At 36.8% G+C, this 18,339-nt stretch overlaps 1 protein-coding gene across 1 annotated transcript; it reads right to left on the reverse strand.

Moving 5' to 3' along the window:
* Positions 1 to 3,042: 3,042 nt before the first annotated feature.
* LOC140061255 (GDP-D-glucose phosphorylase 1-like) lies at positions 3,043 to 17,971 on the reverse strand. The gene is made up of 11 exons (XM_072107763.1): positions 17,837 to 17,971; positions 11,450 to 11,533; positions 10,944 to 11,060; positions 10,195 to 10,302; positions 9,418 to 9,591; positions 8,575 to 8,633; positions 8,251 to 8,353; positions 7,524 to 7,624; positions 6,553 to 6,692; positions 6,059 to 6,124; positions 3,043 to 3,273 (listed from the first exon to the last, which is right to left on the reverse strand). The coding sequence occupies exons 2-11, from the start codon at positions 11,528 to 11,530 to the stop codon at positions 3,155 to 3,157; spliced, it is 1,068 nt and encodes a 355-aa protein (XP_071963864.1). The 5' UTR covers positions 11,531 to 11,533; positions 17,837 to 17,971; the 3' UTR covers positions 3,043 to 3,154.
* Positions 17,972 to 18,339: the final 368 nt, after the last annotated feature.

Genomic DNA, 18,339 nt, shown 5'->3' on the forward strand with positions numbered 1-18,339 from the left:
CCGAAAAAGGAGTCGAAACGCTACTCAGTTTTAACACAGCGAAAGCACTCGACCTAATTCAAGTAACGTATAACTTGATAACCTGAACTCATAATAACATTTCTATAACACCGCAGATTGTCAATGCTTGACAACCAAATTGTTTAAAGTTTATTGTTTAGTTTTTATGTAAAAGATGGAGGGATGTAGTGTCGTGTTTGGCACACCATAGTTAGTTGTGTCACGTTTGGCACACCATAGTTAGTTGTTAGTAATAAAGCAAAGAAGTAGTAACTCTCGCAAAATCGTGTCTTATATTTCATTCATATTACACAACAATTACAGTGCGGTCAAATGCCGCTATAAAAGCACTGTATCTTTTGTCACATAATCTTGCAAAGATGAGTGATGATATTGAAGACCTAATCAAGACTTCTTTTTCATATGCGGATGACCTACACTCTCCAGCTTGATACAAGCAAGAAGCACGATTGTGGCGGCATTATTGGGAGTCAGCAGAGGTGACAACCTCCACTTTAAATCACATAACATAAAAAAACAAGATCTTTCTGAACATCATAACTATAATGCGTATTCTCCCCGCAATTCCAGCTACAAGTGCAAGTGTTGAGCTAACAAATTCTGCTCTGAGGTTTGTTAAGAATACCTACTGATCAACGATGAGGGAAGAGCGCTTTCACGCCCTTGTTCTTTTTGTACACTCGGATATTTCACTTGATTATAGATATGTATGCCCGTAGGCATCCAAGAAGAATGTTATTTGATCCCTTGTTAGAATGCAATGCACGCCACTAACTAAAGGAGGCCAATCAGGGTTGTAACAACACACAACAACTGATGAAGTTTAGCCAACAGCCAGACAGATTTGTCTTGTAACGAAAGTTAAAATTACTGGTTTAAAATCAATAAACTAAATCAATTTACTAATCAAAACTAGAGGAAAATGTTTTCACTATTCAATTCTCAAAGAACCTTGGTTAAAATTCTTCTTCTCCTTCTATAATTGCAGAAATTGATAGCCTTTGTAAATAAAAATACAACTCTTTTATTTTACTGTTATTAATTTATGGTATAGAAGTCTGGGGAAACACTCATTTAACATATTTGAATCAAATAATTTTAATTCAAAAAATGTTTGTACGATGTGCTACTTTTTCTGATTTTACAGCATCTTCTGCGCCTTTGTTTAAGCAACTTAATATTTTAGATGTTTATAAGTTATGTGAACTGTATGTATTAAAATTTGTTTCAGATCTTTTTTATTGTACCATACTAGAAACACAAGACTTAATAACCAATTAAACTTAATGCTCCCACAATTTCGTTCCCCACTTGCCCAGAAAAATATTATTTATCAAGGACTAGTGACTGGTAGTGAGCTGAATTGAGCTGGTGGGTCTGTAAATTTTCTGGCTGTATATATCAGGGCCATAGGCACCAGCATGGTTGGTAAGGTTTCAACCTGACCACTTTTTCCACAGAGGTCTTTGACAACCCAGTGGCTTGAACAGAGATTGTTCCCTTTTCTTGAAAAAAACAGACAAATTTATTTCTTGTGGCTACATCACTGTTATGCACAAGCCGAGATAATGAACCTGTAAAATAGATGTAAAATTGATGCACACTTGAATTGGTATTCAATATTGTTGTTGAGAATTGAGATCTAGGATCAAACAACGAAACATTGGCCGTGGAGAGCCGTTAGCTGTTGTGGAATGTGGCTTGACCGACGTATGGACAGGACATTTGGAAAAACAAGGCATGGATACTGGGAGTGTAAGACAACAAGTGTAAATTTTGCTTACTGTCAGGGAATCTCAATCGACAACGAGTCGTTGCCATTCAAAATCACAAATTAGTGTGTCATGAGCTACTACAAAACATTGATAAAGGTACTACTGAATCAGTACTACTACAACTAGTACTTGTAGAAGATGTTCCAGGTACATCTGATGATGCTACCTGTAGCACCACCTCCACACCCAAACGAAAAAACCGATGTGAATGCCTGCATTAGTAATTATATAGAATAACAAAAAATTCCTAAAAAAGACTCAGTGGGTCAAATTTTTTTTTTTTTTTTAAGGGCTTTCCCAAAAACAAAACAAATTCAAGTAATTAAAGGCAATGAAAACGTCAGTGCTGATGACTACCTCGGTAGAAATTAATTATTACTTAACTTTAGAATTTACTTGCATATTACAGATGCTACAAATGTATGAAATGTGTATGATTAGATTATAAAGTTTGGAAAGCATACTGCTGTGGCCAGTCAAATGTAATTTTCGAGCGGTACCAATAAAACAAATCAACAGGAAGGAGAATATTTTCCAAATGTTTTGATTCGCCTACGCAAGCAAGCGTCCACATGTGTGTTTAGAAATCTAAACGATGAGACTATACGCGATTGAATAGTTTATGGAATACGTGACAAGGATATCTGGAAGGAGCTGTTGCAGGAGCCAAAACTCACCTTGGAGTCAAAACTTAAGGTAAAACCTTATGAACTTTCTGATAAAGTTACAAATGTAATGTTAAATACTGATGATATAAATGCTATTGACAACGATAATGACAAGTCTAGCAGTAGGTCTATTAACTAGCGATTTAGTGCTTAAATTGGACCAGGTCGTAGTAACGAAAGCTATGCGTCAAAGTGTTCGCAAGGAACTACATAGTGCACACTCGGGTCTAGCTTGCACTTTGCGAAGAGCGTGGGAGTGTGTGTTCTGGCCAGGAATGAATGCAGAGCTTAAAGATTATTTGTGAGAGGGTCTTGTAGAGAACACTAATTAAATCTTATAGTCTTCTAATCTACAACACGAGGAGGCATAGAAGCTCATCATCTACAACATGACGTCGTAACCAAGCAGTAAGGTGATAAAGATCTCTGATAGAGATCAAAACGTTCTGACTAAACTGATTAAACTGAAACTTATTCAAACATTTTATAGTGTAACATTATTGTTGTACAGAAACGACAGCAATACTTTTCTTTATGTTAATACATCAACATTGCACAATAGAAATATAATTACATGTATGAAAACCTGAAATGCACGAATAATTTATTATAAATACTAATTTTGCGATAAAATGTACAATTAAGAAACAATTATGTAAAACAAAATATGATTGCAATTTGTAATACCATCTACTTGAATAAGTCTTGTATATGTGTCTTGATGTCCTCAAACTGTTTATCAGGTAAAGCCACCTGTTTTAGAATTTCTATAACTGTTTCTTCTGTCAATTTATTGTAGTCTTCTTCACCTAAAAAATTGCAAATTTAAATTAATTCATTATTTTAATTGGTTTCTCACAAGTACCGTACTGACGCGGGTATAAGCCCATACTCGGGTATAAGCCCACCCCCGACTTTTGACTAATTTTCATGAAAAATGAGGCACTCGGGTATAAGCCCACCCATTAATTCAAAGATCTACAGTGTGTGTATTATTTTGTATTTGGCGACGTCCATGCACCGAATACACCTACCTTTGATCATAACCAAGCTAGGCTAATATACGCTAGGCCATATGAGGCCTAGCGGTCCTGTTTTGTTTACACTCCATCGCGGTCGAAGATCGCTTCACACACGACGCTACAAGACGCCAAAACGGAAAACCACTATTTGGTATCGGCTGCAATAAACAAGCTTATTAAATTTCTTTGGTACATTTCTATTTAACGAACATTGTATACTTGCTTTTCTGCTTGATAAATTCTTGTACAATTGATGTTTAAAATAAGATATTCTACGATAAATTACACGAACTATAAGCTTGATTTCCGACACTCTACACCTCGTGTATTTAGAGGCAACGTCGTACACGTGAGGGCGCTCGCTCGCATGGTAGAATACACAGTGTACATGTGCTGTTTTTGACGATCTGCATTTTTGGATCCTCGGGTATAAGCCCACCCCCCAAACTTGACGTGATTTCATGTTCAAGGGGGGTGGGGCTTATACCCGCGTCAGTACGGTAGTTATTTTAATTCTATTCCTATTCATTCATACAAAACCATTAAAAAGTACTGAAGCAATTTCACCCACTTCCCCCTTGTCTGTCAAATTAACGATTCCTTATTTTAATATGTACAGTATTTGCCCAATATTACATGGTCAATACGGACATATTATTACCATGAATAAGTGCATTTTGTAGGATTGTAGATAATAAATAAATCATTTTGTTTGACAAATCCAAAAGAAATTACTCACATTCTTTAGCTTTCGCCATCTTGGCTGATGGCTTGATCACAAGTGATCCGGTCCACTACTACTTCCTGGAAATCTGTTGTTATTGTTTCTAGGTGACGTCATACTTTTTCGTAGCAGTGATGTGTATACGTGATCGAGATATATGTATATGTTAGAGATAATTCAAAAAGACAGTACACAAAAACTTACTGACCACCTCAACTCCATCGATCCAACGGGCAACATCAAGTTCACGTTTGAGGAAGAAGATCAGGGAAAAATCCCCTTCCTGGACACATTAATCGTCAGGAAAGAAGATGGGTCACTGAAATTACTGGTGTACAGGAAAAAGACACACACTGACCAGTACCTGAATTTCCAATCCCAACACCCGCTACACCAAAAGCTAGGGGTCATCAGAACGCTCATGGATAGAATGGAGAACATAGTTACAGAGGAGGCGGATAAGAAAGAAGAAGAAGTTAAGATCAGGAATGCGCTTAGGAAATGTGGATACCCCAAGTGGTCACTGGACAGAGTCAAACAACAAATAAAAAATAAACAACCAAAGCAAAGGAAGAAGAACAAAGAGTCGGAGACACCATCTAAGGGTATGGTTGTTTTACCTTATATCGAGGGAGTGGCAGAACAAGCTCAAAAGATTTTTAAGAAATATGGTATTTCCACCGCCATGCGTCCAACGAACACTCTTAAAAGCATTTTAGTCCACCCCAAAGACAAGAAGGACATCACCCAAACAAGTGACATTGTTTACGACATCCCTTGCAAAAGTTGCAAGAAATCGTATATTGGGGAAACAGGTCGTCAATTTGGAGTAAGACTGAAAGAACACCAAAAAGACACTGAAACGGTCACCGATCGTAAATACACTCGGGCAACAAGAAAGGAATCAACATCCGAAATCCACAAATCCGCCATCACAGACCATGCAGCGCAAGAAAACCATATCATCGATTGGGATGGGGCAAAAATTCTTGACAGAGACTCTAACCCATTCAAGCGTAGAATCAGAGAGGCAATCCAAATCAGAAAGAGGGGGACTAACGCAATCAACCGCGACGAAGGGGCTGTATATCTCGATCACGTATACACATCACTGCTACGAAAAAGTATGACGTCACCTAGAAACAATAACAACAGATTTCCAGGAAGTAGTAGTGGACCGGATCACTTGTGATCAAGCCATCAGCCAAGATGGCGAAAGCTAAAGAATGTGAGTAATTTCTTTTGGATTTGTCAAACAAAATGATTTATATATTATTACCATTTTTACATCCAACATTGAGTTTTGAAGAAAGAAATGTCTTAGGCTGTGATTTACAACACCCTTCTTACTTCACACCCTTACTATATAGAACTGAGCAGTTCATACATAAATGGATGCTAGCTGCTGTGTTGTGAACAGGAAGGTCAGTTACAGCCAAACATCTGCTGGTATGTTCACATCTTCTCATAAGATTTAACCGGTCCTCAGGCAGCCTTTCCAGGTGGTTTAGTAAATACAAGGAATCCATGTCTGTTTATACAACACACCAACGTAGAACCGTATTGAGTTAGTATGTTGTATAAACAGACCTTTAAGCTCCATCTACACTATCAAACTAGTTTGACAAAGTGTGATGTGTCCAATGGTAGTGATATGCCCCAATATGGTAGTGACACAGTATAACATCATCATGGCCATATATAGGCACACATTTTTTTGTCACATAAAGTTTGATAATGTAGACAGAGCTTTAGACGTAGGTAAGCTTACCTAAGCACTGTCAATCAGATGGATAATATAAGTATTATTATTTTGTGTGGAGTTTAATTTAACACAAAACAACTTACATTTAACTAGAATATGTCCTGAAAGTTCACACACTGCTGGATTGAAAGCCATAAAGGTCTTAGCACCTGAAATTTTAATAATCATGTAAGTAATATTGTGTGCACTCTAAAAAACCTATGGCAAGTTTTGTGATGAGTAGGGTGTTACCCCGGCGTACTGGTTCAAATTCAGTCGCTCCTGTTAATTTCACAGCAGTTATAGACGTTCTGTGTAGATTTTTGCTTGGTGTAATATTTCTTATACAGGAAATACAATTAAGTTCAGATAAATCATAGATCATGATGTATAATTGCAAGGAGTGTTAAGAAATATAACAGGGTTGTGTTTTATATATTAGTTAATCGGACAATTGACCAAAAGGACAACTTTTGATGAGTAACCAATGAAGACCTTTTGTCAGAATTTAATTATGGTATTTAGAGGATATCCAGCATAAACAGGCACATTATAGCAAAATAATTTGCGTAATGAAAGTCATGCTTCATCGACTTACCATAGAATGATTGTCTAGGATATATATAAACTCTTATTGTCCTTCCATCTGGTCTCCTTTCCAGACAATCTCCTCTTGTTAAGAATACATTGTGAGCAGTGTTGTTTGCATGCAAATATGAAGTCACTTTGTATATATCTCTAGAAGAAATTTTGAATGTTTCATGAAAACTATACAAATATGTTTCAGTTGAACATTTTAAGTACAGTAGAACCTGTGTTTTACGTTCCCTGGATTTTACGTACGCTTAAAATAACCAATGACGTCATCATTTTCTTACATTGAAGACGCAATTTAACAAAAACAAACAGCCATGGCTGTGTGAGGAATACGTGCATTCCCCCTACAGCAGCGACTGTTTTTGTTGATAGAAAATACAGGAACATTGATATTTTATTTATAACACTTAAACGCACAGGCTGTATAATACTGTACTTTTCTAGTTAGGCTAGGCCTGCTAGCCTGGCCTGAATAGTCTAGGCAAGGCCTAGCTAGTGGCTGCCACATCGAGTGTGCTATCATCTGGGATATTCCAAATTGACTAGGCCTACCTACCTGCCTATGTTCAGTAATAAACAATGGGTAATGACACCTTTCAAGCGTGGTATAGCCTAGCCCACCTACCGTAGGCCTATGATAATTTTGTTAATAAATAGACTTTTTAACTGACATTTGCAATTCCTTTTTTACCATGTGGGTGGACATCGCCTGACATATTGTGGCATGCGACATATTAATAAAATGTCACACGTGTGCTTGGCTTGGAAGTTGATAGATGGCTGTTAATTTGTAAAACAAAGGCTTAAGAAATGCTTTTGTTTAAATACTGGGCGTCATTTTTAACAATGCCAGGAGTGTTAATTGTGAAATAATAATTGGGAAAATGTTGTTCAATTTCAATTTATCTTGTGATCTGTATCATCTTCATATGCATTCTACATACATTATTAATCTATATAAATTAAACTCACTTGGTTAAGCTTTGTAAATCTGACCCATTAAGTTGAAGAACAAATGATCTCACTGGCCAATCAGTGGTCTCAAACAAAGTACCTTCAACCTGTTGACATTCCTATAAATATAATTAATACACCAGATTTCAGAAAGAAAGGAAAACAATTTAATCACAATTTAGAAATATTTCACCAGTCAAAGTAAATACAACACCAAAGAACTTTATTGTATATCCCCTTACACAGAATCCCCATATACAGACTTATCTGAAACAGTGTAACTTAAAGTCATACACAAGATACATAAATACTGAATTGTAGACACGACACAATATATGTATGTATTCAATTTACAAAACTACCAACACAGAATTGGATTTAGTTTGGCAGTGTAAAAAGGGTATTAAGTATGATTTAAATTTTGCAACACATGGTTATAGCTGGTCTACAATAAGTAGATAAATACGCACTTTTCTTACTGAAAATAAAATTTAAAAGTTTTCACCCTAGAACTATAAGACAACTATTTATGCTACAGTATCTTTGATGAAAAGAATATTATTCTTTAGTATAAATGAGCCTTTATCCAAGTTAATTTAGAATTGTTCGATAGTCAAATGAGTAACTGTCAGTCTTATAATGTACGTTGTCACTAATGTAATAAATTATTAGGGTTAGCTTCATTTAAAGTTACCCTAAATTAAAATTCAATTTTTATTTATGAAAGCTATTAAAAGATACTTACAGTAATTTCAGTATAGAGGTTTCTCTCCAAGTAATATGCATGGAAATGTAAATGGTTGACGGATGCAAAAGCACACAGGCTATTCCAGGCAAGTCGTAAACTCCTACAATAAAAATATTATAAAAAAAAAAACAAATATCAGAAAAGTGCATCCAAAGCTAAAAATGTCCATAATACTTTATTAATAGTTTATCAGATGGACAGATGGGTAAAGAATTAAATTGAGAGATTTTTCTGTTGTTTTTCCACGTATAAACTGCCATACAGAACACAGACATAAACTAGTATTATAAAGGTAGAGGAAAATACTTTGAATGATCTTACTTTTTTGAACTCAGAAGCATCATCTCCAGAGCTAGCTTTATGCTTATTTGATTGAGAATCTACAAACATCAAGAGAATAAATTTAAAAAAAAACACAATAATATAGCATAATATTTGTAGGTGAGAACGTCAACACTCCTAATTTGAATATTATAAGTGGCAGGTGTTAAGTCAAGATATGTAGATACTAAATCACAGTACAGAGTACAGTACATAATTCCATGCTTGAGTGATTATAATAGTATTAATTAATATTATAATTATATTATTATAATAATTTAACAATTCATAAAGCAAATCACAGGTAAATGATTGCACCCTAGTTAATAAACCCAATGAAAATAAGAGTTCTTCACGTTCTCAGAATTCCATAGGTTTTAATGATTTTTTTATATCCCTCTTAAACATTTCCTACATATATTTATATCATTCTGTATTATGAAATTGACATTTTTATCTATAATAATATAATAATGTTTAACATGTCAACAGTAGCTATGAGCGCTCACTGGCTAAACCCAGGGGCCCTAGAGCTTACAGGGCCCCCCAAGAAGGGCCAAATGAAACAACAGGCATTAAATAATTATGTTGAAAAAGTCTAAAACGCCTAGAAGTCTCCAGCGTTGGAGGGCCACTTACGGTTCCAAAACCAAGGGCCTCAGACCTCTGTGTTACGCCATTGCTTGTCAATGAATATTTTTATAGGCATTTTATAGTGAAAGGAAAAGGAATAGAATGGAAAGGGCTAGATGGAAGCAAATGATTCACAACAGTAACTCAAAAACAAATGATTTGTGGTGGTTCCAAAGAAAGTGAAATAACTGAAAGAAGTTTTGAATTTACTTGTGGAAAACAGCTGTTGATATGTGGCACCAATAGAACGTTGCAATATTCTAAAGGACTAATGTTGATTATAACTAGATGCGGATTGTGTTCTTTCTCTGCAGTAATGTTGTTCTGCTGAACATCCAATCTATTCCCAACATGGTTGCTTACAGGTTTCATCTCAAACAGTATCTGAAAAGTGATTATTATATTATTAAGAAAAAAGATAAATAAAAAATACTGGAGTTGAGTAATTATTAGAAGTTTCACGTCTAATCCTGGACGCATCATCATTCATCATTATTATTTCAAACAGGGTTCAATTATTACAGTCAAGTATAGTATAATAAAAATGCACTGAGCACCAGATCTGTAATTTATAAGTTTTAGTTTGTAAACACTCAGGCTAGCATATTGACTAGTAGGAAACCCTACAGCTACATCATGAGGACATTTCTCAAATGATCAAAATAAAAACAGTACTGGGCTTGATCTACTAGCATTCCTCCACCCAAAAGTGTAATAGTTGGATGTAATGGTTGCCCTGTTTAGCCTTTTAACATACTATTTTAATTGGTGATTACAATTAATACTCCTTATAATAGCTGAAGTTCGCAATATGATAATTTCTTGAAGCTAAAATTTACGCTCTCTACTAACAGCGTGGTTAGTGTCACTTTCTGACACCACCAATGCATCTTCAGTAGTTCAATTTCACAAAGTCGTGACATTAGGAGGTTTTTTTTTCAGACAATGAACACTACCCCAATGAAATTGAACATATTTAGAACCTACCTCATGCTTCTTTACTTTAGTGAAATTAAATCTTTCATGATTGAATGGCTGATCTATACTAGATATCTGTTCAGGCTTCCTCCTCTCAGTGGCTCGTTTAGTATTCAACTATTGAAAAGGAAAAACAAACACCATTTGTTTTAAAATAGTAATGAAGACAGTACATCACCATTTGTTTCACAATAGAAATTCTTGCATGAATAACTTAATATGTCTGGGATCAATTTGAAATAGATTCACACTTTCCCATTTGTGGATGGATAGACAATGGATGCTGAACTGCCAAGGGAATGACATGACTCCTTAGAGCAGGATATGACCCCTTAGAGCAGGATGTGACCCCTTAAAGCCTGACATGACCCCTTGGAGCATGACGTGACCCTGTGGAACATGTCTGTGACACAAAATTTGCATTTTCAATCTTTACCATTAAATTTATTCTGAAGTATCAATAATTTTAAAATAATTCAATATATTTTCTGAAAATGTCCAAATTGCTGTATAAAGTAATTTTTTTTCCAACTGATGTCGCAATTACTGTGGGAGCTTCCGATTTGATACAACCGATGACTTTGCATTATATCTGTCATTACAACAAAAATACTTAGTGGTCGATATGATAAAGCGATCGCTATTTGCCATGAAAGACTCTGTTTCTTTTTGGAATTTGGTTGCAAAATTCCACGAAATATGAAGGCTTAATAAAAGTTATAAATAGTTTCTATATATTGGCATCATACTATTTTTACCTGTAATACAAATTTGTATTTGTCAGAAATAATCTTTGTCTGCAAGTCATCAAGTTTGTAGCGGAAGATTCCTGCTTCCATGGCAGCATCCCACTCAGAACAAAGCTTTTCATCAAACTGATAACAGGAAACATCCAATTATTCAATATTAAGATTATCAAGATTAAGTCAAATAAAAGATTGTAATGATGTTTGGATTGATGAAAACCTTTTTTCGATATCACATGTTTGATGTTCAAAATAGCATGTACTGGACAAGTACAAAAGTTTCAGATGTCTTCAAAAGGTTTTTCTGAGAGTGTGCTAAAAGTATAGAAAATTAAAGATATTTTTAATTATTATCAATTTTATAGCATTATAAATATTTTCTTATACTTGGAAAATGTTTAGGTTTTGCTTGTTTGTAGATATCAAAAGATGTTCATGATTAAGTAGATATTATGATTACAATACGCTCTTCTATGAAGGAGTAGATAAAGCCACTGTCAATAGTAAACCATGGATACCTTGCTATGAATATTCTCATCCCTTTCTGTCCATCTTGTAGGGGCAGATGCTAAGCCTTCAACGGCATATGTAAATTCCATATTCTGGAAAACAAAAACATCAATATAACATATATACTTAATATGGCTGTAGTGTTAATAAACATATCAAAAAATTGTTTACTTTACGGGAAGTATGCCATTGATAGGAGGGCCAGTCTTCATGAATAGGTATTATGTCTAAGCATGTTAAAGTGCAATGTTTATTCTAACCAAAAGCGACATTCCAGTATTTAACTAGGCCAACTAGCCTAGGCCTAGACCAAATAAATAGCGCATGGTTGCTCAATTTAAATGGCTGGGTATGGGAAACTACACACAAGCACATGTGTCTAAAAAATCTGTTTGCAATGTAGTTTATTCAACTTCTTTCAGAATGTTGATTGTTTGCACATCATCTTGCTGCTCACGTACCAAAGATTTATACGTGCTATTAACCTTCCTTGCCTTGTTGGTAGGGAGATCTGTTGTTTTTGTAGGCAAGTGAACCATATTACACATACATTTTAAATTAGTTTGTTAATTAAAAAATTAGAAATATTATTTCAATGATAAATCACTTTAGCCGTAGCTTATTAAACCCAATAAACATAGGTCTGTTACCACATACAACAGAATAATGATGTTATACTAATAAGGGCACGTTGCTGTTGGTACTACTTTACTAGCTAGGCTACATATCTCTACCGAAAACGCACTAATGCATAAAATGCCATTTCATAAAATAATGTGTTTCTGGCGGCGACTCAACTTGTCGGCAGCTCAATTTGGCCTAATCCATTGCTCCCTTGCATTGAAATAATGTTGTTGGGTTTTGTGTCGGATGATCGGAATGATCTTAGTGCTCGCTCCTCTGTCCAACATCTGGAATCTGAAGGTGGGACTGATAGGGGAGGCTCTGCGGAAAGGGGGTTACAGTAGGTTGCGATAAGGCTCGCTATAGATCTGTCGAAATGTTTGCAATGGAACAGTGGCTGGGGTCAGCAGAGTCTGAGTATTCTGGGGACTTATCTGTCAGTAGTAAGGGCGCAGGGGCAATAAAAAATGCTCTTAAGAAGGCGGGGTGTCCCGGGAAGGACGATATCCGTTCATGGAAACCTTGGCAAAAGCTTCAGTTTATGAACTTTCGGGAATTCTCTCGCTCTTCAGATGACCGAGAAGGGGGTTATTCTTGTGAGGAGGAGGCTCCTATGTGGGGTCGGTTGATGAGTATGTGGCGGCTCTCCGGTACAAGGCTGGGGAAAGGTCCTCATGGAGTGAGAGAAATGAGTATAGCGAATATGGGGCTCCAAGTTTTCGAGTGGGATATGATAAATCTCAATGGGAAGATGTTGGTGAAGGCCGACAATAGGCACCCATGGGGTGGACATAGATCGGGGAATGAGTTCTCCGGGGATAGTACCTAGGACCGTCCTGAATATCGTCGAAGGGATAGGTGAACGAGACCATCACATACATGTTGGCCTACCCAGGAATCGGATTGGACTTTGGGCCGATCCGGGAGGTGGGACGACGGGTACCAGGAGTCGAAGTTTCCTCCTCCAGGCCGAACTAGAAACTGCATTCCAAAATGAAACGGAGACATTAGTATTCGACCGGGTATTAACTTTAAAGAGGAAAGCATTCAAGCCGCTTTCCAATGAATGGATACAGGGGCATTCAGCGATGAAGTTCTGTATTGGATGCCGTAACACGGGGGTGTGGAAATTGGTACTTTTGGAAAACTGCGCTACTCTGTCTGATGCGCTAAGAAAGTACAAAAAAACAGCTTCCAGTCCCTCTACTGTATAAATGGGGAAAAGAGATAGCATCACCATCACCCCAGACAAGGTCTCCAACAATCTCGACTAGGCGGATTGCACAACCACGTTCACCTTCTTCCACTCCTGTCTAACCAGAGGACAAAGATAGTGAAGGGGGAGGGGGGGGGGTGGAGTCCGGTTAGTCAAGCGTAGACCAGAGATTGAGAACCGGGGATTTTGCAGACAACCACCTAGAGGGGGCCCCAAGATCCGACCAGTTAGGTAAAGAGGGTTATGGCAATAGAGGCGGATTTGGCCCCGGTTAAGGGATTTTTAAAAAGTGTCTTGGAGATAGTAGAGGGCAGGGATCGAATGGGTGGGGGTGCAGGGCTGCCACTCCCTCCTCCAGCCACTACTACTACCTGGGACCGCTGCTTTAAATGCAATGAGGTGGGTCATTTTTAAAGGGAATGCCCAAAATTTGCACGGGAAGTTGGGGAACAGGAAGATCCTTTAAACGAATAGGGGTCGGGGGTTGACCACAGACTGCCATCATTCTGAAGGCTCGTGCGCTAAGAAGCGGTACAGGGTTCCCCAGGTGGGGATCCTCTGGGAGTGTCCGTGGACACCAGCATGTTAAGGGAACCATGCATTTAGTAAATAGGGTGAAGTCGGCGACAGTGTTTGTAAATGGGGTTTACACGGTAGCTGTAGTAGATACCGCCGCTGATTTTGTCAGACCGGGTATTTGCCAAGCTGGACACCGCCCCACCAATAATTGCGGAGCTTTCCTTCAAATTAGCAGGGAGGGGGGGGGGCGCTTCTATGCCGGGGTACAGGGTAGGCCCAGTCACTTTCGCATAAGGTTCCGAGGTATACAAGTAGAGAGGGCGCTATGTAATGAAGACGTACAGTTACTGAGCTCCGTCAAAGCTAAATCTTATCGAACTCCCAAAAGTAAGTTAAAGGATGAAATAAACTAAACGTAAGTTTTAAACAGCTTCTACAATCAAATAAAAGTAAAATAAGAAGTCGATTGTAAATGCAGTTTCTTGCAAAGTATCCTCAATAATTGGTGCCATATGTCATATAAAAAATTTAGTATCTACTCAAGTGTTACTTACCATATACAAGACACTTATATTACCAGTGTTGACATGGTATTATTTATTGTATGGGATGCGGGAAACAAAGAAAATTTGGATCGCCTTCTATTGCTTCAGAAAAAAGCTCTTAGGATCATTTGTAAGGTAGACTTTCATCATCCCTCTTCTCAGCTCTTTGTGAAAACGGGCACATTTAATATATTTGATTTGTATAAAAACAGTGTTTTAAATTTTATGTTTAAATACCAAAAAGGACAACTTCCAAAATGTTTTAATTCCTTATTCAGTTTATTTGATAATTATCATACATATAACACTCGAAATAAAGACAATTATTGTATAAAATTAAAATCAACTAATATGGGTCAGCAAAGTATAGCATATAGAGGACCTAAGCTATGGAATCAACTTATAAGAAATATGAGAGAGAGTGAAAATATATCAATATTTAAAAAACTATTACTAAATAAATGCATTAATAGTTATAAAGAAACAATATATCTTTGCGAAAACAACATTTGTAAAATATGTCTAACTTTGACTTAATTAATTACATTTTCATATATATTCTGAGACTGTGATGTATATATATATATATATATATATTATATTATAGTACGTTGTATTTTCCTTCATTTATTTACTACATGAAAAAATTTTTGTAATATATTTGTAAATTTATATTTTAAGTTAGGGTGCCACAGATTAAAAGCTTTGCTTACTTGTAGTTATCCTGTTTTTCACACTTTATTGTACTTAATTTTTTATTTATATTTTTATGAATGTTGTGTGAAAAATAAAAAAATCAATTAATCAATCAATACACTAAATTTATGTGCACTCCAATTAATGACGATATTGCTGGGAAGGGACTTTTTGATATCCCATCGAGCTCTTATTGATTGCGGGAAACTATTATTATCTGTTGGAACGAGTATACTTTCGCTTCGGGAAGAGGCGGGGAAGGTTAGTCCTAGGGTTTGCCCGGGCGACGGTTGGCAAGCGCAGGGTGCTCCCTCCGTTTTCGGCAGGGTATATACTTTGCCGGTTAGTATGTAAAGGGAGATCATCTTGCCGATTATTTCATTGAGCCCAATAATCAGTTCCTGGGACGGGCTAATTACCACCAGGAATTCATTGATCATTTTGCCAATAATACTGGGTAAAGGGGTGCCATTTGTATGGGGGCCTGAACAGCAAGCTGCTTTTGCTGTTTTAAAGTCGGCTCTCATTACCCCTCCTATTCTCACCCTTCCCAACACCAGGGACAAGTTCATTCTACAGTACCGACCATAACTACCACCAAATCGAGACGCGTCAGACGCATCAAGAATTCGTCTAGATAATAACATATTAAGGTTCAATTCATATTGCAAAGAAGCTGATTTTTTGGGAGTGTTAAAGGTCATTGACCTCATTTTATAATGTTAAAAATGTTATCTTTGCAACAAAATATGGTATATGGTTGAACTTGGTGTCAAAATGCACTCAATTATAACAGGAATTAAAAAATAAATAAATTGGACCATATCTTGACCTTCAAAAAACCGATTAAAGGTCAATATACCCATTTTTTGGTTTAACACATACTTATAAATTAATGCACTATCAAGTCAAATATTACTTTATAAAGTGCATGTCAACTGATTTGTGTAGGTATGGGTATACAGATTTCCCCAAAAAAGTAAGGAAGAATAGGGGGGTGGGGAAATTCTTTTTTTCATGTTAAAGGTCATTGATATTCTTTAAAAATACTAAAAATTGTATCTTCGCAACAAAGTATGATATAAGGTTGATCTTGGTGTCGAAATGCACAGAACTATACTAGAAATGAACCACAAATAAAATTGGTCCACTATGACTATCTTCACTTGTTACAAATAAGGTCAAAGGTTAATATATCCATTTTTGTGTTTTCCACAATCCAGTATGGCATTACATTATATAAAAAATCACTCACTAAAATATTGACTTCAGGTCTGAAAGAAAACAAGTTGGAACATGGTTTTTTTTTTAATAAAAGTCATTTAACAGATTGTGTTAAATGATTGGTACCTGTATATATATATATATACCATGGAGCTATAGCTCCACTGATAATAAATACAATTTGCATAAATAATAAATACATAATGATACACATGTTACTTGGTGATCGGTTTCCTCTTCATCACTAGGTTTGTTTGCACTTGTACCATTCGAGCAGTGCCCACAGCACACCCTATATGCAGAAACACATGACAATCCTGCCTTGACACTGCCTATCGCCTTCTTTGCAGTTGCACTATATTCCTTTTAGAAGAGTATCTGGTGAGATACTTCATGTAATCATTTTCCACCTTAGATTTCCGTTACTATCCAGATCTAAGCTATACAACCTGACAGCCAGGTGTCCACGTGTTGGGAATACTCCTGTATAGAGCTTAAGCGATTTCAGGCTAAGGATACCGATTTAGTGGTTATCAGGAGATGGCTAGAATTGGGGGAACTGCCAGATCGGGAGTTATTTAGCTCCAGTCTCGGCAGTGTCTATACCCAATAATAATACTAATAACAGTTAAAGTATTTTTAATTTCAAAGTTTTTAGTTTGTAACTTGCACCAGGCGCACGACTGGGTGCCATGTCTTATTATGTCACAAGAAGCTAGCGACCCCGTGAACCTAGTCTCAAGGGCTGGGTAGCAATGCTAGCCAGGTGATTCTCGGGTGACTACCTCCTTTTCAAAAGGGGAGTGTTTATGTCACAAGAAGCTAGCGACCCCGTGAACCCAGTTTCAAGGGCTGGGTAGCAATGCTAGCCAGGTGATTCTCGGGTGACTACCTCCTTTTCAAAAGGGGAGTGTAGTATTGACACCAGGGGGTGGGCAATAAATGAATGGCCTGAACATACCATTACCGTCTGCGGGCGCCTGGATGTAGTACACATGACGTATGGACGTTTGAGGCATCCATGCGCAGACGGTTGGGAGAAACCAGAAATCGGGGCAGTTTAGCCACGGATTTTGCTGTGGTAACAAGATAGACGGCTATATTTGTTGATACGGAATATATACATTGGATTCATTTGTCCCAAGCGGGAAAGAAGTTCCAAGAGAGTATTGTGTAATACAATAACATGTTACGCCCTCTTTTGGCCGCTTGGCGAATGCACGAAATAAACATGAAGTTTATAAATATAAAATTACGTTTTTTAGTAATTTGTTTTTGATATATTATATCAACATTGCCAATATAAATAATACGGATTATTAAAGATCTTTAAAAACTTGATAAATACAAAAAAAAATGTATATGAATTTGGTCTAAACTAAAGTGAGACGTTTCGGCCCAGAAGTTGGCCGAATCGTCCCGGATTCGATGCCAGTGCAGTCATCACATACTCAGCCAAAAAAGGCACGTGTCCATGCCGCTCTGTTCTGTGAGTGTAGTGTGGCCCCTGGAAATAAATAACAGTTAATGGACCTAGCTTACGTTAGGTTTAATTAAACTGCCAAACAAACCTTCTTGGCCAGTGTCTTTTAGCTGTCTGACGAGCTAAGGAAGATTACGTGTTTGGGGTGTTTGAACACCGACGACCCAGACGTCACGTCAAAAACTCGTAAACGCTTCTAAATTGACGGTGTCTGATCATTTCGGCCGCCGGTTATGGAATTGCCAAATTCATGAAACGCCAAAAAGGACAAAATATGTATTGTTAATTTCGGCCGCCAGAATTGTAATTACTGTATTCTTGAATATGTATGACACGCCATGTGTGTTAAAATGTTAATATTTTACTAAATAGTGTATTATTAAGCCGAATCGGCGGTCTTCAATTCCAGAAACAGCAAGCGATATTTATAGCGTGCACATTGCCATCACTACAGTGTATATTAATGATATTTTTTTAATAAGAAGGAGTTGATGCTGAAGTTTTTAGCCCATTGCACAACTGATCTCTAGTTTAAATGACCATAATTCTCTGTGGCGTTCCATAGACTTGATAAAGTTATTTTTTTTCACT

This window comes from Antedon mediterranea, chromosome 10 (assembly GCF_964355755.1).
Source record: "Antedon mediterranea chromosome 10, ecAntMedi1.1, whole genome shotgun sequence".
Lineage (NCBI taxonomy): Eukaryota > Metazoa > Echinodermata > Crinoidea > Comatulida > Antedonidae > Antedon > Antedon mediterranea.